The sequence below is a fragment of the Grampus griseus genome, assembly GCF_964374135.1.
Source record: "Grampus griseus genome assembly, chromosome: 17".
Taxonomy (NCBI): Eukaryota; Metazoa; Chordata; class Mammalia; order Artiodactyla; family Delphinidae; genus Grampus; species Grampus griseus.
This window is the reverse complement of record NC_139011.1, coordinates 4,388,253-4,413,346: the sequence shown is the minus strand read 5'-3', so window position 1 is coordinate 4,413,346 and position 25,094 is coordinate 4,388,253. Positions and strand designations below refer to the sequence as shown.

At 53.9% G+C, this 25,094-nt stretch overlaps 1 protein-coding gene across 1 annotated transcript in view; it reads right to left on the bottom strand.

Annotated features, from left to right (window-relative positions):
• Positions 1-9,372: 9,372 nt before the first annotated feature.
• COL22A1 (collagen type XXII alpha 1 chain) overlaps positions 9,373-25,094 on the bottom strand; it is a gene marked incomplete at its 5' end in the record, with an annotated part of 239,043 nt that continues 223,321 nt past the window's right edge. Inside the window, 9 exons of the mRNA XM_082674806.1 lie at positions 9,373-10,120; positions 12,250-12,327; positions 14,641-14,823; positions 17,351-17,417; positions 18,962-19,141; positions 21,547-21,591; positions 22,406-22,441; positions 22,602-22,673; positions 24,145-24,198. Coding sequence (XP_082530932.1) covers positions 9,930-10,120; positions 12,250-12,327; positions 14,641-14,823; positions 17,351-17,417; positions 18,962-19,141; positions 21,547-21,591; positions 22,406-22,441; positions 22,602-22,673; positions 24,145-24,198 — 906 coding nt within the window. The 3' untranslated portion in view covers positions 9,373-9,929. The remainder of the gene's footprint in view (positions 10,121-12,249; positions 12,328-14,640; positions 14,824-17,350; positions 17,418-18,961; positions 19,142-21,546; positions 21,592-22,405; positions 22,442-22,601; positions 22,674-24,144; positions 24,199-25,094) is intronic.

The window sequence follows — 25,094 nt, the reverse complement described above, 5'->3', positions numbered from 1 at the left end:
GTCTGTAATCCTCCGAGTTGGGGCCAGGGAGGCAGCGGAGGCCAGACCTCAACCGCCTGCCACGCCATCCAGAGGAGATCAGACGGCCGCACGAGTGGAAGAAGCCCTGCAGCTCCAGAATCCGGGAGTGTGCTCAGAAAATTCCAGACAAGGAGCCTGGGAGTTGCTGCAAGACAGAGCTCAGGAGGACAGGCTTCCTCACTGGGGGAGGGGGTGGCCTCAGAGAGGAGGCGGCTGGACCCTCTCCACATGGGGAGGAAGCCCCATCTGTGTGCCTCAGTCCTAAAACGCTTGTAGCAGAAAATCAAGTCCATTAAAATTCCAGACGCAGAAAATGTGTCTGTTAATGACCAGCTTTGCGAGCGTCCCTGAGCAGAAGCGCTAACAAATGGATTCTAAACAGAGAAAAGCCCTTGACAAGCAGGCACTCAAAGGCGAGAGCCCTGCTTTTGACTAGAGGGCAAAGAAGCACTCACCCAACTCCGCAGCAGGACTAGTTCAGACTTCAGGCGGAAGAGCCAGCTGCGCAGCCGCAGGCTGGAAAGGGATGTATGATGAATCTCACGTCCTCGTGGGATGAACACGAGGCCGCAGGGCAGGCCAGATGTGGAGGGCTCAGGGGACTCCACACTCCCCTCCAGAGGAGAGCCTCTGCCTCGGGCTGGGAAAGCCCTTCCCCCCCCACCCCCCACCCCACCCCCCCTCCCCGCTGAATAAGCCCCCGGGCCATCGCCACCACCGCCCAGAGAGCTGAGGCTGTTTGGCTTGCCCGCCAAGCACCCAGGAGTGGAAACAGGGCCCGGAAGCTGGACGCTTCCAAGAGGGGCAGCCCTGGAGGAGCTTCAGAATGAGAGCAGGGGTGAGGAGAGGGGCAGGTGCTGGGGCTCAGAGGGGAGAGAGGCAGGGGGAGGTGGGGGAGAAGAGTCCAGGGAGGGCTAAGCCAGGAGAGTCTCAAAAGTGCAAGACTGAGAAGGTGTAAAATAGATGTGGGGAGACGGAGAAGGGCAGAGAGACACCAAGAGAGGTGAAAAGGGAGGGAGACAGCCTCTCGGATCGGGGGACAGAGGCGGGATTTGTCAGAGACGGGGGAAGGACGGAGAGGGAGAAGGGAGACAGAGCTGTCAAAGCCAATATTGGCCATTTACAAGGTGATCTGTAACTATCACTTCTCTCCTCTCCCCACCCCACCCTCACTCCTACCCAGCTCTGACCTAGAAGATTCTTTCGGACAGTCTTGTGGCCTTTTCTCTCCAGTGTCTCTCCTGGTAACCTGTTTGGTACCGGCATCCTCTTCTCATTGCCCTCCCATAAGGAAGCCCCATCCCTGAACCCCAAGCCATGACTCCCACGAAGCTGGCACAGTTTTCCCATCTCGACCCCGGGCAGTGGTATGACCCTTCTCCCCGCACAGCACCTGGAACATTCTCATCCTTTAGGACAGGGTCCCCTCTCCTTGGGCAGCTCTGTAGAAATGGTTTCATGGAGCCCAGGTGACCACCGTCATCTTCTAACTTGACTCACCCCTGCCTTTCTTCGATCTCCCTTCAGGCACCTGGATTCAGCTGTGAGGCCCCTGCATTCTTCCCTCCAGTTGAAATGTCCCCAGTTCTTCATACGTCATTGTTTAGGTCCAGACCAGTGTTCTCTGATGTGATGCTGTGGCTCTCATTTCCTTCTGAGTGGCCCTCCCAGCCCCTCACTCTGGTCTGGCAGCTGGGGCGTCAGGTGGGGCTGTGTGTCCTGACTCCGCCCTGTGGGACCCACATTCCCCAAAGGAACCCATGCTGGGAGGGGGCGGGTGTGTCTGCCCTGCAGGGCCCCTCACATCCCGAGACGGCTCATCTCTACAGACTCCCGTCCAAACCAGACAACTCTTGTTTCCTGAAATGTGCTGAAAAGTAGAACCCAAGGGTCCCCAGTGTGGCTCAGGAAGAAGTGCCCGTTGGCTGAGAGAAAGAGTGAGGGTGAAGGGGAATCTCCGGGGGCCCAGGCTCGCTGCACATCTCGTCCCTTGGGGTGGCCGGTGAAGGGACAGGGACCCCACAGAGCCCATCTTCGTATCAGGACCTGCCTGCCTGCTGCCGTGTGACCTGGAGAGAGTCACCACACCTCCCTTGTCACTGTGTTCTCACCTGTAAAACGAGGCTAGAAACACCTGCCCCGCAATGGCTGCGAGATAAAGTATTCAAGGCTCCAGGCGCGCGGCGGGCGGGGTCGCTGGCACATGACATTAGTTTTATTTTTATCGTGGAGCCTTCCACAGTATCTACACATTTCTCTTCCACAGCACGGATCAGATTAAATTGCAAGGCTCTGTTGCGTGCGTCTGTCTCCCTATGTGTTGCCCAGAAACAGTGTCGTGGAGTTATTCATATACATACGATTGTATATAATTATATTAAGTCTCTCTAGACCGTGACCTCCATCTGTGAGATGGGCTCGTTTCCTGTTCAGCTTGCTGTCCCCAGCGCCTGGCACCACGTCTGCTCGCTTAAACAAGCCAGCATCCCTCTGGGACTGGACACTGGTCCTCCAGCCCCGTCTCTGCCACGTCCTTCGTCTGTTGGGTTCCCACCTGCTCAGACCATCAGAGGCCTGTGTTGAGCGGCAGCTGGCTCAGTAATTCCTGCCAAGTTCTCCATTCTTCCCTGACTACAGGGAACATGCCAGAAGGGAACCAAGGTGACACTGGGACAGACCACCTTACCGATGTCTCCATGGCAACAGCAACAGTCCTGTTACACACGAAGGATCTTGGTTCATTATGTGGTCAAAGGTCAAGCCGTCGGGATGAGGCCTCCGTGCCCGTGTGCCTTTCGGAACAGGGCTGGCCTCCTCGTTCACTCCGTCTCTCGATCCTCAGGGTTATAAGAGGTGAGGACAGGAGCCAATGACGCCTTAGGAGGAACGGTTGTCGAAACGCGAAATCGGCCTGGCAGCCGTCTGTGTCCGGAATTGCCTTGTTTTAAGCACCTTTCCAGGTCTCCAACGTCTTGACAGAAACACCCCTCGTTTCACGCTCTCTTTCCCCTCCCAGGTGAACCTCCCAGCCAGATCCACGGTTTTCAATGGCTTTAATAACTTACTATATATAGGCACACACTCTGGCTTCATAAAATAGCACCACAAAAGGAAACTGAAGCTAGATGTTCCCAGTGTAAAAGAAGAGAAACAAAATGATTGCCCTGAAATAGCACATCCCCAACCATATGAAGAGGAGCCAGCAATGCCACCCGTCGCCTAATAATTGAACAAGCGGCATCTCCTTTCCCTCACGGAAGTGTTGTTTCAAATGCACGCTTGGAGTTCGCTTCTGCCTAGAGCCAGGAGAAAGCATTTACTCCTGAGAAAGCACCGTGGGAAGCAGACAAGGCGACCCAGACCAAAGCTGCTGTTTGCCAGCTCCCTGGACGCCTTGGTGTGATCCCGCAGTGAGCTGGGGACGTGAGCTGTGTGTGTGGTTTGGGGCAGGTGGGCTCAACCCTCTGCCCCAGTTTCCGAATTACCATGGGGGCAAAGAACCGTGCCCCGCCCCTCATAGGTGTGTAACAAGGAATACATGATAAAATTTAAGGGAACATGCTTTGAAAAACATGGAAAGCAAATATTTGGTTTGAAAGGAAGGGTTTCTCTACTTGGATTAGAGTAAACAAACAAGCAAAGTGGACTCGATCGCTCTTAAGGGCGACAGAAGAGATGTTGGAAAGGATGGATCCGTGTGCCCTGCATTCAGGTATTAACTCACCTTTTTCAGGTCATCATTTCACAACATATACATGCATCAAACCATTCTGTTGTATACCGTAAAACTATACCATTTTATATGTCAATTATATCTCAATAAAGCTGGAAGAAAAAAACGATCCTCATACGAATCCTGGGAAGTACATGTTAATTCCACTTCACAAAGGAGGAAACGGAAACGCAGGTTGTTCAGTTATTCAGCTGACATCCTCAGGCTGGCACAGCTGCAGGGCAGAGGGCAGCAGGGGCCCTTCTCACGTGGACAGCTCATTACGGACTGGAAGTGAAGGAGGCTAATTGACAGCTGACCAGGGGCAGCTCAGCCCCGCAGCTGTGCCGAACTCAATCCGGGGAAGTTCCTGCAAATCCTGGCTCACAGAAGCCAGGGGTTGAGGGCTGCTATCAAGGCGCCTCCAACCTGCCTTCAGTATAAACCAGAGTTGTGCCCCGAGTGGAAGACAGAATGATCCTAAGCGAAGACCAGTACAGCAGAAGTCGCTCCTTCCCCGGCCGCTGGCTGGAAGACAGCTGAGTTTTCATTACTGGTCCCACACAGGAGAAGCCCAGGTTCTCCGACACAGCCCGGAGTCTCCGGGAAGCCCTTGGTCTCAGTCACTGTTTAGCAAGCATCTGCTGTGCGTCTCTAGAGCATCTGTGCCAGGACCAAGGATTCTCCTTCTGGGGCCCAGAACCCACTCTCCTGCACCGCCCTCGGGGCATCAGAAGCTTACAGAGATGGGTCCTCGGGCTGCAGCCGTTGGCAGGCAGAAAACGAGAGTTGGCTGGAAAATGCCAGAGACAGCAGGTTGAAGCCCAATTCTCTGGGTCGCTTATGCACACTGCCTGGCCCTTTCAAACACACCGCAGCATCCTCAGACTCTAAGGAGGAAGCATCTCATCTTGGAAGGTCTTAAAATCTGCAGAGGCGTCGGAGTCTGGCCAAGTTCTGGGTTTGCCTCAACTCTGAGCTCCTGCGCTTGGGTTGAAATAGATACTATTCTCGGGAAAAAGGGCAGCATGAAGCAACCGGGCTGCTCAGCCTGAACGAGGAAGCCGAGGATGGTTTGAGGGTAGGGCAGAGATTCCCGGGGGGGCAGCTTTTCAAAACATGTTAATACCATCCCCTGGAGATCCTGATTTAGTGATTCCGGACCAGACCCAAGAATCTGTCTTGTTAAAAGCAAAGTTTCCCTGTAAAATTTGATCCCGGAGCCTAAAGGGAACTCGCTGAAGAAGTGAGGTGAGACTTTGCACCCAAACACTGGGCCCCATAGTTCATGATCTTGGGAAAATCACTGTATCTTTCTGAGTCTCATTTTCCTGTTTGTGAAAAATAACTCAAGGTTTGGGCTGCACCGGGCGTTCCCAGATGTGGGAATTATGAACTGGTAGTTGAAAAAAACAAATCTTGGGAACCAGTATGAAGATATCAGACCCGATCTTTATTTTGACAAGTCGGATTATAAAAAACCAAATATACAAATAAGTATTACTCCCCCTGACACACGCACACACACTCCTTCTCTCACGGTACGAGACATTTTAAACCCTAAAAAAATGAGCCAGACCTCAGTCTCAGAATGAAGGATCATCCTTCAAATGTGGTGCTTTGGGTTTGCCCTTCGCCCCGTTCACCCCTCTCTAAGCCTTGGACCCACAGAGCTTGGACCAGCGGATACCCTGCCCTGGACCAGCAGTGGGAACCCCGGGCCTGACTTTCTCAGGATGCCCCTGGTCCTTGTTTGCAATGCTTCCTCACACTGGAACATCATTGCCCTCTGTGTTTCAAAATGCCCCAGACAAGCTTCAACTCCGCTCTTTCCGGGACCAGTGGCCTCCCTGCCACACCCCGTGGCCCCAGGCAGGTCCCATCTGGGAGACCAGGGCTGCTGATACCACCCAGGAGCCTACTGAGGAGCCTGCCCTTGGCCCCCTGTGCTGCGGTGTCCGCCTCTGACCACACGATACTTCCTGGGGGCAGGAACTGGAACAAAGACGCGCTGGAAGCTCCCCTGAATCTGCTGGCCTTTCTACGATCTGGAACCCTCCGTCCCACGCTCCAACCACGCTGGGGTTTCTATTCGACCGTCTCAGTTTAACGTTAAGGGAAGTGACTTCGGTCTTCCCCTTCACTCACGCGCTGGGGCTTCATCCACACGTTAGGTGAAACCGAAGCCCAGGGGCTCTCAGGGCCGTGCCAAAGGAAGAAAAGCCCAGTGGTGCTGTCGAGCCGTTTCACGGAGCTCTGCACCCCGACACCTAATACGTCACAGTGGCCGCACGCGGCCTGGCCCCAACGATGCCTTCAGCATACAGGGACCCAGGAGGCGGATTGGGTGCGGACAGTCAACTCAGAGACCGTGAACCCAACCTGACCTCGGCCCCTCCCGTGGGAGGCACGGACACCAGAGCCCCACTCAGTCACCCTGCTGAGGGATGCCCCTCACACTGTGGCTTCTGGGTTTTATATTTCGGGAAACAGTACAACCAAAATGCAGCAGTAACCCCCCCGAAGAGGTTGCGGGAGGACACGAGACGGGTGCCCGCTGCCACCTGCTGACAAATTCTCAACAGGCGCGAGAAAGAGGAAGAAACAGACATGCTCGAATTGAAAAGGGAGTTCCGCTCTCAGAAGCAGAGGCCCTGCAGAGTGTCCTGCAGGACGGTGGGGTGGGGAGAAAGGGATGCCCTGCTGTGTAGACCAACCTACACTTTCTCCCCTGAGCTGCTCAGGACGACAGCTGCCTGTGTGGGATGCCTGGATCCCAGCGCTGTGACCTTACGTGAGGCTCTGCAAGGTGGTCAGGTGCAGGTGTGAGGTAAGAACAGGCTCCTGGGGCAGCTCCCTACCCTGCAGGCTGGGCAAGCAGCTTTCAACGTGAACCAGCCCCGACCTGGTAACAGCTGAGGGCGGGTGAGGGCGCCCCTACCCTGGTGGTCCTCAGGACCATCCCAGGTACCTGGAACTGGCCCGCTGGGGTGCCCCCAACCAGAGCTGTAGACAGGGACCCTTCATGCCTATCCCACGTTTGCTGCGAGCACGTGGGGCAGGCCCGTCCCCCTTGAGGCCCCAGGGTCCTTGTCCCCAGAAAATCTGCACTGGCTCTGAATCCCGTGTTCACGCGGGGCCGTCTGTGGAGACCTGTCGCGGTGGGGTTTCCCTGAAGTGGAGCCTGATCCTAAGATGCGGGCACAGGTTGTTTGGGGGTGTGAGGGGGCAGCAGGGACAGCCATACCGACACAGCATCGAGCTGGTCCCCCCGCGGACGGTCTGAGCAGCCATGCAAGTTGCACCTCAGAAGGTTCTTTCCAAAGTGAGGGAGGACAGAGGCCTCTCTCCTGCACTCCCCATACCCCACTGGCTGAGGGCCACCCCGAGGGCGCGCTAAGTCTCCTGCACTTCTGGGCAAAAAGCCCTCCAGGGCGTTAGAGAGAGCCACGAGGCCAAAGAGCAGAGAAGCTCTTCGAGGGGTGCTCAGGGGGGACCCCTATCCCCCCCCACAGGACCCCTATCCCCCCCCACAGGACTGCCCGCTTCAGGGAAGTGGCACAGACATGCAGGATGGGCATGGAAAACACATGCTAGGTGCCCACTGCACAACAGGGGCCGTCTGAGCTTCTCTGGCTGGGGGGCACTGGAGCCCACCCGTTTGCACCCCATCTCCTCCTGGCAACTGGCAGGGCCCCTCCAGAACCCCCCTAGGGATCCTGGTGGTTTACAAACACTGCTGTGATGCTTCTTGCAACCTGTCACTGACTTTCTACGGTTCTCAGGCCAGATACTACCAGCATCACCCGCGCGCCCAACACCCGCCCTGAGAGCCCCTCCGGAAGCAGGCTGTGGTCTTGGAGGTGCTTCCCCGGGGACGGAGCTGCCCTGCCAAGGCAGATGGGAACCGCGGCGCGCTGTCCCCTCGGTCCGCTCCCACCCCACACCCCTGCACTTCCCTGCCTAGCATTTTCATGTATTTTGAGCTGGAAATTACCGAAATCCTCAGTGCTGCTGAGGTAGTCGTCTTTATTTCCAGAAACCCATCAAGCTCTGTGCCTGGAAAGGACTCAGGACAGTCCACGCATTCCCCCAGCTGCCCACAAACGCAGCCACTCCCAAGCCACATGGGGAGCTGGATGAATCCAAGACCCTCAGGGGAGGAACGCCCCTGCCCCTCTCAATACCCCACCTGAGCGTCTGAGAACTCCCATAATCAAAGAAGTCTGTGGACTCACCCAAATCATTCTTTCTGTTGTATAAAACCCTTCTTCTCGGTCCAGATGATGGACGGCTTAAAATACAGAAGCAAAATGAAACGTGAAGAGAAAAAAGATGCTCAGGGCATCAGGGAACTGGATTCTACACAAGGCTTTGCGCCGAGACAGGCTCTCTCCGTGCCTCAGTTTCCCTCTAGACCAGAGCACTGTTCTTCTGACTGTAGCTTGCAACGCACTGGTGGCTCATGGCATCAGCTCAGTAGGTTGTGATGAGCATCTTTGTAATGAAATAGAATAGTAAACGTTAGAGGGCCTTGTGGTCAGGATAAATAAGCCCTCCTAGTTTTATATTTAGGTATGCATACACTGACTCACAAAGAAATTGCATTCTTGCTGTGGGTCACGGTCAAATTTTTGTTAAGTCACTGGATTAGAGGATATCTAAGGCCTTTGGGATTGTTTCTTCAGACAGAAAAGGATATTATAATAACGCCCTTGTGTCTTTTACGGTTGTGGGAATACACTGAGATGGCAGATGTGCAAAAACAGGAAGGAGGTCGTCTCACCCTGCACTGACAGGCATTGCTTCCCGAGGACCTGACACCCACTGACCCCCAGATTCAGCTCCGATGAGAGAAGCAGGTCTTGGATCCTATTTCTAACTTGTGGCAGTAATGTTTCTCTACATATGGACCCTTCCAACATCTGTGGACGTCTGTACTCCGGGTTCCTAAATTGATTAGAAGCATCTAGCACACAGGTGATAAAAAGGAGGTGCTGGATGAGTACGCTGCCCAGGAACTGGCGCGGTCACACGCAGTAGCTCACCCACGTGTGTATTCAGCACGTGGACTGGACCGTGGCTCTGGCCTGGGCGCCCCAGGGAAAACGATGCGTCCCCAGCCTCGAGGGCTTTACGCGGGGGCGGACGCGGGCGATAAGAAGGGAATCGTCACGGGAAACCGAAGAGAAGGAAACTTGGATTTATTGAGCACCCGTTCAAGCTGGGCATGTCATTTACACACACACACTCGATGCCATTTATTTCAGAGCCAGAAGCTGGAAGCACACATTTCCCAGCTCTGGCCAGCACCCCGGCCAGTTGCCCACCATCAGGAAAACACGCGGGAGTGGTCTCTGGACCCCCTGATTTCAAAATTAGAGTGAAACCAACAGCGAGGGGCAGGGAGGGGTTCTGTCCACGGCTCAGAAGCCACATTAACACACGGGGCTACTCTTCCCACACCAGCTCCCGCATCTTTGGTGCAGATGTGGGACTCCAGGAAGCTGCTGCGAGCCGTGCGACAGTGTTTCACTCCCACAGGTTTGAAACACCGAGGTGCTGAGTTGGCCCCAAAGGAGGGAGTCTGCGCCCTTCTGCGCGCGCTTCGCATCAGGAGGACAGGATGTTCTTCGTGTCTGCAAATTCTTTCTCTTCCTGCTTTACTTCTCTCTCCTGGGAAGTAGCGACTGGTGGATAATTTCTCCCCGGGCAACCTCTGGGCACAATCAAGAATAGAAGCCCATTGCCTCATTTTCTTAAAGTCTCCTTTTGAGGAAAGAGGTAAGTTTGGCAAGTGTCTGGTCGGGGTTTCATAGCACCGAGAGTTTCCTCAAAACTGGCAGCTACACTTCAAATGGGGGCTGTCAGATGAACGAGAACCAAACAGTCCCCTGCCCCACGAATCAAGTTTTCCCAACTTGAGAGGAGAGGGGAAAAACTCGAAAAGCATTACCATATGAAATAATAATAATAATTAACAACAACAATAATAATAATAATAATCTGACCGACCGGCAGCATCTGTTGGTTTTAATAATGTTGAGGTCTCTCAAGAAAATAAGACAAAAACAAATGATAAAAGAAAGAAAGAAAAAAAACACAAGGCTGAAATGTCTCAAGACCTCTGCTTCCCATCGGGCTCTGCGTTCAAGTTTCAGAAATCCACCGCCGACTCCTGGCATTCGGGACTCTTCTAGGGGCCCTTCACATTACCAGGTCGAGCAGCAGCAAGGCTGGCGAAGTAGGCACACTGGGAGGGGTCACACTGGCCAGGGGGGCCGGGGGGTCCTGGGGGGCCAGGGTGTCCAGCTGGTCCTGTCTCCCCTTGAGGACCGGGACCCCCGGGCAGCCCATCTTTAGCATAGCCAGGTTCCCCGGGTTGACCTGGCCCAAGGAGCAAAAGAAACAGAAGGTGGTTCAAGTTCGTTCTGGAGCAAATGAGCCCTGATCTCGCTACTTCCATTCAGTATGAACTGAAGACTCAACAACCTCAGAACATCCCACGGTCTGGGCACCCTGGCTGGAGAGAGGAGGAAATGTGGACACCTTGCTTTGCAGGAAAAGGGTTGCCTTAACGGTTTGGACTAGGACAGTAATCAGGGTGCCATAGGAGAGAAATAAACAAGGGGAGATGGAGGCCAGGTAGGGAACGCATCCTCTGTTACAAGGAAAAGAGAAACCAGACCGTCTGTGTCTGGTTCTAGGAGGTGCATCCGAGTTGGGACACCAAGTCCTTACCATTAACCGTCAGCCGCAATTCATGTATCCTTGGAGATACCTAGTCACATTCCATTAGCCAGTATCTAAATGGTCCCATTTATTCTGTAGTTTCTAGGCTTTATCTATATGTTAAATTGGAACCACATACATGGACTACATTAAACTACTCTGCAAATCAGAGTCAAAGACAATGTAAGTAGGAAGTAAGTAACTGAGAGCCCAAAATTTAGATCCAGAAAATACTACCTAAGACAAACTTCCTTTTTTTTGTGGGTTAAATCTTTTTTTTCTTTAAGTTTTAATTTTATATTGGAGTACAGTTGATTAACAATGTTGTGTTAGTTTCAGGTATAGAGCAAAGTGATTCAGTTATACATATACGTGTATCCTTTTTCAAATTCCTTTCCCATTTAGGCTGTTTACTTAAAACAAACTTCTATGCCTCCATTTATTAAGCATCATAATATCATATGTAATCAATCTCCCTTTTTGCTTTGGCAACTGGGAAGCTCAGTGCTAAGTGTTGTAGTTAACCTTAACAGTGATATTCTTCCTTAAGCCTTAGTAATCACCTTGTTAGAAAATCTGAGTCCCTCCATAAAATAAACAAAAAGTAAACTTTTCCCTTTAAATGATCTTTGGACATTGCATGAATTCTGTTCATGCTTTAGTAGTAGTTATTTAATCTATTGTATTCCTGTCTCGACTGAGTTTTGAGCCAGCAGTGCTGTTCATTCCTTCAGGTGGGAACCACTGACATCTAGTCATCATCTCAGCCTCATGTTGGTACAATTATCTCCCCCATCACAATGCTTTCTGTTCGGCCTTGTAATCTTTATTTGGAATTGCCTTATTTTTAAAATATTCTTAATATTTTAAGCTACTGAAAAGTAGGCAAGCTATCACAAATATGTATAATGTGTGTCTAGTTATCTTCTCTCATGAGAATAACATTTCCACCATAGGAAATTTGGAAAATCAAGAAGATATAAGTACTAAAAATAAAATGACCTGCAGGCCTAATATTCAGAAATGACCACGGGGAATCATATAAAGTAAAATTAAATAAAAATAGAAGCCTCAGTGAGGTGGAGTTTGATAACAATTCAGTCTGAGTTCTTCCACACCTCATCTCGGAGTGCGATACTGCTGTGTTCTAGAGTTAGTCCCATACAACCATTAGTTAGGGTGGCCAGCTTGTCCAGGTTTCAAAACTCAAAGGGCATGTCCCAGGAACCCCAGAGCCCCAGAAAGGCCAGGACGGCTGGCCACCCTGCCACGTGGCCAGCATTCTCCAAAATGTGTTCTGAGAATAGTAACAGGGTATTACATTACATAGTGAAAGAAAAAGCATCCTACATTCAAGTGTGTTTGGAAAATGTTGGTTTAACTGAAATAAACATTATTATTTTATGCAAGGTCCCTTAGCACTGCACCAGAGAAGTTAATTTGTACTAGGCATGTCTGAAAGAGAAGCACGGTCCCCAGCACTGTCCTGACTTATTTAAGGTCAAATCAGTTTTCTTCAGGACCATTTCACAGGACTTTTAATTCACGGGACACACCTCAAGAACTCACGGGATATACTACAGTTAGCACGGTGAGCCAAGAAGCTGACGTCTTAGAAAGATGTAATAAAACAAATCTGGGTTCCGCCTCATCAGTAGTTAAGGCAGCCCTTTCTCCCAGCCGCTCCCAAGGCCCCTGGCGATGCAGGTGGGAGGGCTGCCCCGTGTGGCCCACTCGCTGCTGGCGGGCCCTTCCCCACCTGAGAGCCCAGCGCCCGCTCCTACCTGGGATCCCGGCGGGTCCCACCTCGCCTCGGAGGCCAACTCCAGGTTCACCTGGGTCACCTCTGGCTCCTCGCTCACCTGGTGAGAGAAACATGCATCTTTGATGGTAGAGACCCAGGACAGTGGCAGAGAGAGGGAGCCCCACCACACAGGGGGCAGGGCCAGCACTGCTGGTGTGCTTTCCACGGCTCGCACGCCCCTCACACTCGCACCCCTAGCTCCCGTCCACACACTCACACGCACACTCAAGCACACACTCGGCACCCCTAGCTCCCGTCCACACACTCACAGCACACTCAAGCACACTCGCACCCCTAGCTCCCGTTCACACACTCACATGCACACTCAAGCACACACTCACACCCCTAGCTCCCACTCACACCCACACTCAAGCACACACTTGCACCCCTAGCTCCCACTCACACCCACACTCAAGCACACACTCGCACCCCTAGCTCCCGTTCACACCCACACTCACACCCCTAGCTCCTGTTCACACACTCACATGCACACTCAAGCACACACTCGCACCCCTAGCTCCCGTCCACACACTCACACCCACACTCAAGCACACACTCACACCCCTAGCTCCTGTTCACACATTCACACCCACACTCAAGCACACACTTGCATTCAGAAAGACGCCCATGTGAACACCAAAATAATTGGACACTCCTTCCAAACATTTGCTCAAATACACATATATACACGTAAACATTCACTCAAGTGCGTAACTACCCAATTACACATACACATATGTACATTCGCACATATATTAGCAAAAATATGCATACACTGATAAACACATCAAACACAGGCACCCAAATGTTCACACCCACACTCTCTTGTATACAAACACATATTCCCATCCACATCCACTCACATACGCCTACTCTTCACCATGTGCTAAAAGCATTTTACTTGAACCTTTATCAAGGAGGAGCTGGGTGATAAACAAACCTGCATGTACGTAAGACACAGCTCTACTCTCAAGAAGCTTGAATTCTAATAAGACAGATGAAGCAGGGCACAAAGAAATTCTAACGTGAAGCAGAATCAGACAAGTCCTAATAATCACAGGAATTTAAAATCCTAATAGATGTTCAGAAGAAAGAGGGTTCATTCCCCCGGGAGAAAATCTGAGATTATATTGGGTTAATACTACACAAACTTGATTAAACTGTCTCTCTCAACTTTTTTTTCATCATTCCTTTTTTTTTTGCTATGTTGCTTCCAGAATATTTCCTGTATGCAACATATGATATTTTCTTTTATAATCCAAATTGAAATTTTGCTAGTTCATGGAGATTTTAGGCCACTCTTATTTATTGTTATGATTACTACATTTGGTCAGTTTTTTATCATAGTCTGATGTTTTCTATGCCTTATGTTTTCTTGTTGACATTGATTTCATGTATTTTGTTTTACGAACCAAAAGAAGTAGGACTCGGACACGAACTTAACAGAAAGTTCAGTAGGAGAAACATTACAAGGAATAAATCAATGAATAAAGAATTAAGAGGGAATTCCCTGGTGGTCCAGTGGTTAGGACTCCGAGCTTTCACTGCCTAGGGCGTGGATTCAATCCCTGGTCGGGGAACTAAGATCCCGCAAACCTTGCAGCAACCAAAAAAAAAAAAAAGAAAGAATTAAGGAATGGAAGATTGAAAGAGGAAGATGTTAGGGGCATGCATTCCCCCCACCTCAGTCACCAAGTGCCGGCTGAGATCACAGCACCCACCACATGCTTATTCCTTGCCAGGGAGAAAGGGTGAATGATCAGGTGGGTGAGTCTGGGCTCACGTCCTTTCCTGCCCTTTCACATCTGTCTGCCTGCAAAGAGAGTGCCTGCGACCTGCTTCCACAGTGCGCTGTGGTAAGTGGGGCAGGCGCTGCCCCTTGAAGGACAGACCCCCTGTTGCCAGCAGCAGCTGCGTCCAGGTCAGGCAGCTCTCTGAGAGCAGGAGAGTTGGCAGCCATGTCCAGCTTTAGCTCAAACCACCTTATTCACATGTAAACTGCTGTTCAATGCCCATTTGCCCAGAGCTTAAAGGTCTGATATCCTCACTGACTTCCCAACTCGAAAGGAGAAAAGGGGCATTTCGTGCTACTCCCTGGAACTCGAGCAGTGGAGATGGAGAGAGAAAAGACAGTAGGAGGAAACAGACTCAATGCTCCTGGCAGAAGCATCATTTTGCAGAAGTGTCAAGTATGAAACCCTCTTCTGCATATGAAGAAATTACAGGATGCCACAATGCAGGGTGCTGGCAGGCTGCAGGGCAGAAGAATGGGCTGAACCACGCATATTCAGTGGCACGCATGCCACGCACCCTGGTTCCTCCTCAGCCCTCGTGTCGTGTACAAAGCGCACCTTCCTGGGTCCTCACTCACCTTTGGGACCTATGGGCCCAGAGGGTCCCTCCAGACCCCCTTGCCCAGGCCGTCCTGGCTCCCCCATGGGGCCTGCCCGACCTGGAAGCCCATCTTTTCCAGGGGGCCCTGGGGGCCCGGGTCTGCCTTGAGAGGCCTTGGTGTGCGCTGAGGGCATCTGGGCCAGGAGGTAGGCGAGTCTGGCTGTGGAGCAGGAAAAACAGAGAGACAGTTCATGAAGGAGGGCTGCCCCAAAGACAGGATGGCAGCTCACTGCCAAGCTCAGCCCTGGGGAGACAGTAACAGCTGCAAAACAAGAGTAAGAGAAATTACATCAAGAGCACACTGCACGGCACCTGTACCTACAGCCGTGGCCTCTGGAGCCAGGCAGCCTGGGCTGGGGTCCCCAAGCAGCCGCTGCCGGCCGCGTGGCCCTGGGCGAGCTACCTGACCTCTCTTAGCCTTCGTTGCCTCTTCTGCAAAATGGATGCAATGAAATAACCACCACCCCACCGGGCTGGTGTGAGGATGGAGCAGATGGGACCAGGCACTGACAGTGCTCCTGGAACAAGCTAAGTGCTGCGTGGACATCGCTGCTACGATCGAGGTGGCACTGACAGCAGTAATAGCAGCAGCAGAAGTTGTTGTTGTAATTGTCCGTTTGGGGAAACTGAGGCCGGTGGGGGTGGGTGGGATTTAAGTGGCTTACACAGAGCAGCTTAGGGATTTCTCCTAAGTGCTTAATTCCTCATCTATAAATGAAGGGCTGGATATGATACCACTAATGATCCTTAGGCGTCTGAAACGTGAAGATTACAGAACTGATTCAAAAGCCCCAGAGGTCCCACTGCCGGCTGCCACGCCCCCTTCTGCACTGGGCATACGGAGCCCGCCCGAGGGCCAGCACGGGCTTCTGCTCTGCTGGCCACACGGCCCAGACAATCAGGCCAAGCCCCTCATCTCGCAGGTGGCGTGACCCAGCCCAGAGAGGCATGTTGACACCCTCCCGGTACCCTGGTGGCAGAACCAAGGCAGAGTCGGGGGCTTCTGACAGCCTGCTGGGTCGGCTTCCCACGGCAGCCCCTCATCGTCTCACGCAGGGAAGCGGGAGGGCTGTGCTCTAGCGCTGAGACCCGGCCTCACGCCTCACTTCTCTGAGTCTTGATTCTCTCATCTTGAAAGTGGAGCTGATGTTTCCCCCTCGAAAGATTATTTGGAAGAAAGGACTCAAGCCCAGCAGACGCTCCAGTTAAACTAGTTCAAAACAGGGCTTGTCTCTGCCCAAGGGCTGGAAACTCCTCACAGGTGGAGGCCCTTCCTGTCACCGATAAATCCAGCCCTCGGAGAGCAGACCGTGGGGATCGCCACACGGGCGCCCTCAGGACCCACCCCGCCGGGTGGGGGTCACCATTCCAGCCTTTGGTTTCCTCTCCACCAACCCCAGCTCTGTGCTGTCCACTCCGGGGAATCGTTTTTGGTTCTCCTGCGTAGGGAGACAGACCATGCTCACCTGGACACGCCAAGAGGGCAGGGAAGAGGGCCATCTTGTTCAGTGCTGCGTCCCCTACCCCACTTAGAGTCTGCCATGTGCCAGGCGCAGAATAACTGTCTGAGACACCACCACGTGAATAAACACGTCCTTCCCGCTTGTCCGTCCGTGCCTGGGAACAGCAGTTGGTTTCCGATCTTCCCTACTACAGAGTTGTCTGTGACTTTCTTCCCCTAACACTTTCCCACACATAGGGCAGTGGGCATGGTCACTGGTCCAAAGAACATGACGGTTAAGAGCCTGGATTCTGCAGCTCGGTTGCCTGCATGCAAACGCTGGTCAGACACTTACCAGCTCTTCGGCCTTGGTTACGTTCCTCAGCATCTCTGACGCTAACAATCACACGCGCCTCACAGGCTCACCGAGGCTTCCACGGGTTAACATGTGTTGAGCGCTGAGGACTCCACCCGACACAGGGCCGGCCCCGCATGCTCGTGTTATTACTGTTACCTTCCCATCTCTCTCCCTTCCTGAGCACCTGCCGTGTATGGGGCTCAGGCAAGACTGGGATTTCACCGTAAATCCAGTGCAGTAGGATTACAAGGCTTCTAGTTCCTTGAAAGCACTGTGTGTTCAGCCCCCCTCAGGGGCTCGGCACACACTGCTCCGAAGGCCTGGGATCCTGTCCCTGCTTTCGGCTCACATGGCCCCTCCTCCGGGAAGCCCTTCCTCACCTGTCCGTCCCCTGAGCTATCCTAGGTACTTGCATCCTTCCTCTTCAACACCCCCTGTGCCAAATTAAACCACAGGCATTTCTTACTGTACTGAAGCTGCCTTGTCTGTTTATGTCTCTGTCTCTTCCCCGGGCTGTGAGTTCTAACTAACAGACCCGCTGCAGGCCTGTCGGGGCTTCTTCCTCATTAGATAAACAACTGAGTGCACGGAAGAAATGAAGGATCGTGAGAAGCTTGTTCTGTAGATGCTGAGCTTCCTGGAGGTAGTCAAGCAGCGGCAATTCAAGCTGCCCCGAGGAGAAGCTTGGAGCGGGATCTGTGCCAGAGAAGGCTGGCTGGAGCCTGCAAGGGGCGCCTCAACCCTGATTGCTGCTGGAGCTGCTCTTAGGCTGCCTTTCCCAACCAGGCTACAGAAGTCCCGAAGGATGAGTGAACGGACTGCTTCCTGGGGCTCTTAAAAGCACCCAGGACCCGACCTACACGGCTGTGATAAAGCCCAGCTACTCACTTTCCAGCTGCTTCTCCACTTCTTCTCGGATGAGCCGCCGCAGGATGTCCATGGATGGAGAGTCCCCCTAGGAGGGAGGGAAGGCGGAGTCGTTCATCCTCCCAGGAACCCTTGCCTCCTGAGACCTGCGATGGCTCGGGAAGCCACGACGGTCACAGCCCCATACACCATAGCTCCCTAGTTCAACCCCTTTTACACCTGGAGCCGTCTGCCCGCTCCCCGCCATGCAGGCAGCGTTATCCCGTCATGTACGGCGACCCCTTTCTCTCTGGGGCCCCTGCTCCCCCCGTCCCCGCACAGAGCCCTTCCCCAGCTCTGGACCCGGGAGGTCTGCTCTGAGCCTCTCCCTGCCAAAATGCCATCTTCCTGCAGGACCCGCTCACAGGGTGCCTCCTGCATGAAATCGTGTTTGATTTCCTCCCACTGGTCACTTGGCTGCTCTGGTCCCCAGGGTCTGGCTTGCCCTGCTCTGGTCACAGAAACCGATGGGTCAGGGGGCAGAGAAGGCGGGCGCCACCTCCAGGCGCCCACGGCAACGTGCGATTCTTAGACGGATCCGCGAGCAGACCTGCTGCCGCACCGGGCTCCCCCCTCGTCATCAGAGCCCTTCAGGGCGGTGTCCACCCCCAAGGCTGGGGGCTGTACTGTGCTCATCTCTGCAGCCCCAGCGTCTAGCACAGCGTGAGATGGGCTCTGTGTCCTTATTCTCTTGTTTGCCTTTCTGGTCAATAATCTTTTAGGTTAGTCCCAGAATGTCCACCACTACCCACAGCAGCAGGAGAGCTTGGCAAAGACTCAGAGGAGGGGTGGGGGGCTGGCTGCCTGGCCTCTTTCACGGTGGTGGAAGCTCAGGCTGGCCACAGGCACCCTGGCAGGGACAGTGACACGGAACCTCAGAGCAGGCGGGGGCTCTGAAGACCACGTAAGCCTGTGCTCTGAGGAACCGGAGGGTCCCCCGAGGGCCACGCGGGCTGCAGAGGCGGGGTGGGGAGGTCACGGGGACCTGGCCACCAGCCCCCACTGACACGTCCACCAAGCTCTGCCTTTTCCTCTCTACAGCCAGCGTGTGCCGATGCTACAAGTCTGTGAAAAATAAGAGGTCTGCCACGGGAATACAGTATGTTCAAAGAAAAAACACTGCTCTAAACAAGCCTTTCCTTTTACATTTGGGAAAAGCTGGACCCAAAGGGAAGAACGAGTACCCCAGACAGGCAGACAGGAGAGAGGCAGAGCCGGGCACGGGACGGACAGCCAGCCGTCCCCGCGGGAAGCTCTGATCACTGAGATCCGGCTGCACCTTCTCAGTGGCCTGCGGCACCAGGTCCTGGGGCAGAAGAGCGCGACAGCCCGAGGAGTGGAGCCTCGGGGGTGCAGCACACTGAGAGAGAGGGACGCTGCTCTGGAGCCCTTGTAAGCCATGCGGCGTTACCTCCTTTAACCATCGCAGCGAGCGTCGGGAGGGAGGTTCTCCTCGCCCCTTTCGAAGGCTCGGAGAGGAGAGGTCACCTGCCCCGGGTCATGCAGGTTACTGGGATCTGTAACCTGGTCCCTCTGAAGCCCACACACCTCACGGGCTTCCCCTTCAGTCCCAAGGAGCCCCAATATCCTTACCCTCAGTCCTGGAAATCCTGGCTGGCCCGGGGGCCCCGGCGGCCCGGCCGGCCCATTCTCCCCAGGTAGTCCCTGGGGGCCCATTAGGCCTGTGTGACCTTTGTGGCCTGGGATCCCAGGGTCTCCAGGCTGACCCTTCCCACCGGGAGGTCCTTTGTCACCTTTGATGCCAGGATCTCCCTAGGGGAGGAAAGAAGCGCTTCAGTGAGCAAAGGCCTAGGAGGCGCCCCCAGGCCAGACAAGACGTGCGGCTACAGAAGGGACTCTGCCGGCCCTTTGCGTCCTCAGCGGTGGAAAGGAGACCTCGGCCCTGGCAGGCCCATGACTCAAGTCTGATGCCACAGACCAGGACACGAGGGCCCAGGGAGACAAAGCTACCTGCCCACATCACACTGCTAGTCTGCAGAGGACAAGACATGAGCTCTGATTTCCAAATCCCAGTCCCGTGCTCCGTCCCAGTAGCGCAGCTCCACCTGCCTGGCTAGAGAAGGCCAGCCGCTGAGCCCGGCTGCCGGAGCTTCTGGCCCACTTCAGGCCCAGCTTTGTTCTCCGTCAGCTGGAGGGATGGTGGCACTCGTCAGCCAGAGGTGTCTCACCCGCAGGGAATCTGCCCCCTCCTCTCAGCCCAAGGGGGCCCGCAGAGGACGACACTGCCTGGGACCCCTTTCTCCCCATCGCTGGCCCAAGGACTGAAGTCCTGGATCAATGATCTGGGCGCCATGGCAACCACGGGACGGTCCAGTCCTCTGCCCTATCTGCTACCGGGTGTCTGACCAGCCAGCCTCCGTTGTCGGAGAGTCTGAAAATACGGCGGCCAGGCTAACAGCCTCAGGGTGTAAAAACTCCACTGCTTGGAGGCAGCAGAGGGGGGGAAACAGCAAGAAAAAGACAAGCCACAGGTAACCAGACATGGGACATGGCTATGGGCGTGACCCAGAGCCACGGAAAAGGAAGACGGTGCAGTTATGAGACCATCTGCCACATACACGCACGAAAAACGAAAAGAGCAAAACGGTGGGAAAAGTCTGACACGTTGCAGGGGATCTAGTAATAGGCATGTTGACACGCACACCCCACGCGGTTCTGCGCACGGACTAGGGCAAGATGCAGAGGACGTGCACAGCGACCGACCTGGGGAGGGGACGGGGACCAGAGGGCCTGGTGGAAGGGCACCTAGTCTTCACTGCAGCCACTTTTCTGCAGTTCGTATTGTTTAACTACGTGTCTGTATTGCTTTTTCAACAATAACAGAAAGAGCAGTGAATTAAAAAAGGCATTTACCCAGATTTGAGGGGGTCACCTAAATTTCTCGAAGGTGATGCATTTCATGGGGACATTGCCATCCGTGGGTGATCTCAAGTTCAGGGGTCTAGGAGAGTCCTGGTGCCTCGTGCCCCTCAACGCCAAGGCCTGTGGTGCGGCATTTCCTGCTCTTTAAACGTCTCAACATCCCTTTGCCGTGAGAGGACTTGTCCCACGTTTCAAATGTTCTCTGGAGTCCAAGGCATGGGGAACCTGACCGCTATCTGGCAACGTTCCACGAAACAGGGGAAGGCCACTTAACTGGGGAAGGCAACTCGCCATTATTGACTCGGTATTCGAGAAGATTCTATGTACTGATTCGGTATCCAGAAGATTCATACTTGCCGTCTGAGTTCCCCGGCTCCCAACCCAAACTCCAGCAGCTCCCGGGGGCCAGCTGGCCAGCTGCTGGGTGGCGAGACCCTCAGTGCCCTCCCAGCTACGGCCCCTCCCCCGGCTCCAAGCTCAGGAACCAGCAGCCATGGGAATGATGTTCACTGGGAAGGGAGGAGGGAGAGAGATCTGTGGGGGTGAGAAGCCCTGATGCTCTCTGCCTCCATTTTGCTCTGGCCTGCAGGCAAAGCCAGCTCCTCACTCATCCAACTTGCAAGGAAAGCAGAGAGAAATTCTTTGCAGCACCACGGAAAACAAACGGAGGGTCGAAGCGGGGTGGTGTGCCGTCCGTGTCGGGCAACAGTGGGACGGTGTGACGGCTGGTCAAGCGCAGGACCCTGGGCAGACGAGATGTCTAATTTCTCTGGAGGGAGCAGCAGTTGGCAGCGGTGAGAGAATGCCCCCTCCCCTCACCGGCGTTTCTTCCAAAAAAAAAAAAAAAAAAAAAAGTGATTTTTTTCTTTCCTGTTGTTTTTTGGAGGAATGCAATGTAAAGAAGGGCTTTCTGAGCGCAGCGCCAAGGCGATTCATTATGGGAAAATCTGTTCCCTTGTCACCTCCAGGAACAGATCTGGCTCCTGGCAAATTGGCACTTTGGGCTCCAAGCGTGTCACACACAGGCGTTCGCACACGGAGAGGAGAGACGGAAATCTGTCCAAGTCTGGGCGTGCTCGCCTTTGAATCTGTAATTGCGATGACTTTACTGCTTAAAATAACAACCAAAAACCATGACAAAAGCCAACATCACTGACTACAACTTCGGGAAAGCCTCCCGTTGGGGGCTCACAGATTTCCGGGGGGAACAGAGAACAGAGAGGCCACCACAGGAGCCGCTCCGCAGGCCAGGCTGCTTCCTAAAGCCTTGGACACAGTCCCCCTGCCCCACTTACCCTTTCTCCTCTGGGTCCCGGCTCTCCCGGCTTCCCAGGGGTCCCCTGCAATGAAACCAAAGGAGGGTGGTCACTTAACCAGGGCCACCCCATCTGCTCGGGCATCCCTCTCTGCCCTTCTCGGTTCTTCTCGGATCCTGTGTGCTGAGGGCAAGGTGTCCTGGAGAAGGCAGGTCCTCCAAGAGTCCTGCTCCGGCCCTGGTCACGCCCTCCCGCTGTCTACACGCCAGTCACCCTGGGCTTGTGCTTCCTGAAACGTGCCTTCCCACACCTGCTCCTGTCCATCCTGAGGGCTGGAAGTGACCAGGGCCGGGGCGTCTCTGTTGACAGGAGGCACAGAGCCGAGGCTTGAACTAGAAACTGACATGATCTCACGTTTGTTCTACGAAGGTCACTCTGGCTGGTGAGTGGGGAAGGAGTGGGGCGGGGGGCAGGCTGGACACAAGGAAGCCAGTTAGGAGGTCACTGCAAACGTCCAGGTGAGAGATGATGGCGGTCTGCGTTAGGGTCCAGCGGGAGAGATGGAGAGAGATGGGCCGAGCTGGGAGGTATCGTGGAGTCAGAATGGACAGGACTAGCTGATGGACTGGGTGCGGAGAGCCACAGACAAGTCAGAGACATCACACGATGGTACCCTGGGCTGGCTCCCTAACTGGTGGGCCCTACGCAGAGTGAAGACGTGGAGCCTCATTCAGAAAGCATTAGGATTTCCGGACAGCAACAGCAGAACACAGCACGCGTGGGAGCCCTGCTAGGCCCAGGGCCCCATGAGACAGCACGTGTCGCCCGCCCACGAAGTGAGCCTGTGTCTCCCACAGGAAAGGGCACCAAGAGGAGAAGAGGGGTGCACGGTACTTGCCTCCTTGCCTGGGACTCCCTTCTCTCCCGGCTCACCCTACGACACAGAACACAATATCAGTGAGCTCTGCGGCACCGGCACGTTGCAGATAACACGACTGTCTTTACAACAGACATTTTCACCCAAGTCACGCTCCAGCACAGACAGCGATCAATGGGCCAGCCGGGGAGATTCCCCAACAGCGTTCTATGCTCACCTGCGGCCCACGGGGACCCAGGAAGCCAGGGAGCCCTGGGCTGCCGTTTTCTCCTCTGGTTCCCTTCTGGCCCTGCAGAGGGAAAGCAGGGCATTAATTCTTCAAGGTCAAGTGTCAACTCAAGAAGATTCAGAAACCTCGTAACCCCTCTGTACTCTGAAGACCTGGCACGTGAACAAAATAGAAGAGCCCTTTCCTGAAACGGAGGGGCTGGGCTGGGGAGAGATGGGGTACTGTGAGCACCCCACGGGGTGCGGGGCCAGAAGGAGAGTCTCCTGCAAACAGTGAACGTCTCTCCCATTCGAAGCAACAGAAGCAAAATGGGACAAACATTAAACAAAACACCTTGCTGTGTACGGGGCCCCCCAACTGTGCCTCTTGCCCTTCGGCCAGCTCGTCCCATGGTTTGGCAGGCGCACTTTGGGGGAAAGGTGTTCGGGAATTTTAGTTTTAACCTTTCTGGGCCGCCACCATACGTGGGTCAGCTCTTCTGGGGTCAGCTCTGCACTGGGGATGGATCGGTCCCAGGACCCAACCCCGTCCTGTCTGTGACGTCTCAGCGGAGGCGACAAGACTCCCACGATGGTTCCTAAGGAATGTCACTACGTGTGCTGAGGAGTTAGATGCCTTAACACGGCTGTCCCTGGTCCAACAGGCAGATGGGGTTCTATCAGGACCACCAGATGCCCCGTTTGCCTGGGAGATGATGGGTTTCCCAGGATGCAGGATTTTCAGGGCTACAAGCAGGAAGTTTCCTGGGAAATCAAGACTGATGGGTCACCCTAATTTCCACAGTGACAACAGTCAGCTGGCCAGACTGTTCTACCCATTACCCCATGCATCTGTCGCTTGAACAACACACCACAAAGGTGGCCTTCTCAACAGGGTTGCCAATTTTACCAAATAAATATACGGTAAGGCTGGGCTGGGAGGAGACTAGCAGACAGGCTGTCACTTATCCACCCCTAGACCCCATCAAGGACCAATGTTCCCCACCATGTCTCCCCATCTACCAGACCTGAACCCCAAATCCAGAACCTGCTACCCAGTGCCCAGGACTCTGCTGATGACTCATGTCACCCTCTTTCTACTACCTACCCGTTGTTAGCTCTTGCTAACACCTGCTCACCGGCAGGAGGACCCTCTTCAGCCGAATCTGTGTTACAGGCATCGTCACGAGGCACCCTTGCCCTGTCTGAGATGGTAAGGGTCGGTCAGCCTGACCTTGTCCTTCCATCATCTAAAAACATCCATCAACTACCATGCAACCTTATTACACATGTGTTTTTTAGTCTTCAGTAGTTTTGTCCTGTTGGATGTCTATGGTCGTAGACAACAGAGAGCCAAGTGCAGAATCACGTGTATTTTAAGCTTTGAGAGACACCCTTCGCGGCTCCCCTTTCCTCCAGCCTACTCCTGCCATCCAAACACCATATTTTCCCACTGAGGCTTCTGGAAACAGAGACCAGACAGTATGTGATGTAAACCACACAACCTTTCAAAGCCTGCCCTGATTCCGTCACAGCGGTGGGACAGTACTCACGGGATTGCCTGGAGTGCCATGGTCTCCTGGAGATCCAGGCGATCCGTTCTTACCCTGGTGGAAGAAACAGAAGAGAGAATTCTGCCAGGACCTCACAGAGCAGGACAGTGGGACAGAGAGACTGCTGGATGCGGAGGGCCTGATGTCACACATACAGCTGTTACAGACCAGCGTGGCTCCAAGTCATTACTTAGAGGATGCGCCCTGATCAGAAGGCTGTCGCGCCCTTCCTCTGGCCACTGGGGATCACGGACCGCGGGCATGGAGGGCACCCTGAACCCTCACAGGCCGCTGACTCAGGATGGGAGGCTGGATTTGAGCCATTGTGGCCCCATCAGGGGAGAGTGGGGCACCACCTGGTGAGTCAAACACATGTGACCTGCCGCCCCCCACGTTCTTTCCGTAGGAGCCTGAAGACACAGTTCACGGCCACGGCCACGAGAGGCGGAGAACATTGGATATGATGTCAGAAAGTCCTGGGTTTAAATCCCCGCCGGAAGCTCTCGCCAGCTGCGTAACCTGGACCCAGAAAGCCCATATATCTGCCTTGCAGGTTTACTCACTCATTCATTGATTCCATTACTCACTCAAAATATATGTACATGCACACAAGCTACGCAAAATAAGCAAGATGCAAAGATGAAGTGTGTAACAAGCGTGCATTCTGTCTGTGTGCTAGTAGGTATACTGAAAATACTTTCAAAGATACACAAAATGCTATTAACAGTGGCTCCCTCTGGAGTGTGGGATGAGGGGATGAAGAGGGAATTTTCTCTTTACTTTCTAACATTCCATCCTGTATGACCCTCGCACCCTTATCACGGGTCACATTTATGCTCGTATATACAGGCACATAGACATTACAGCGGCCCCTGTGACAAGGGCCCTGGGTTAAATGGGGTAAGGCAGGTGCTTCTTCTGACACAGAACCAGGAATGTAAGTACTTATC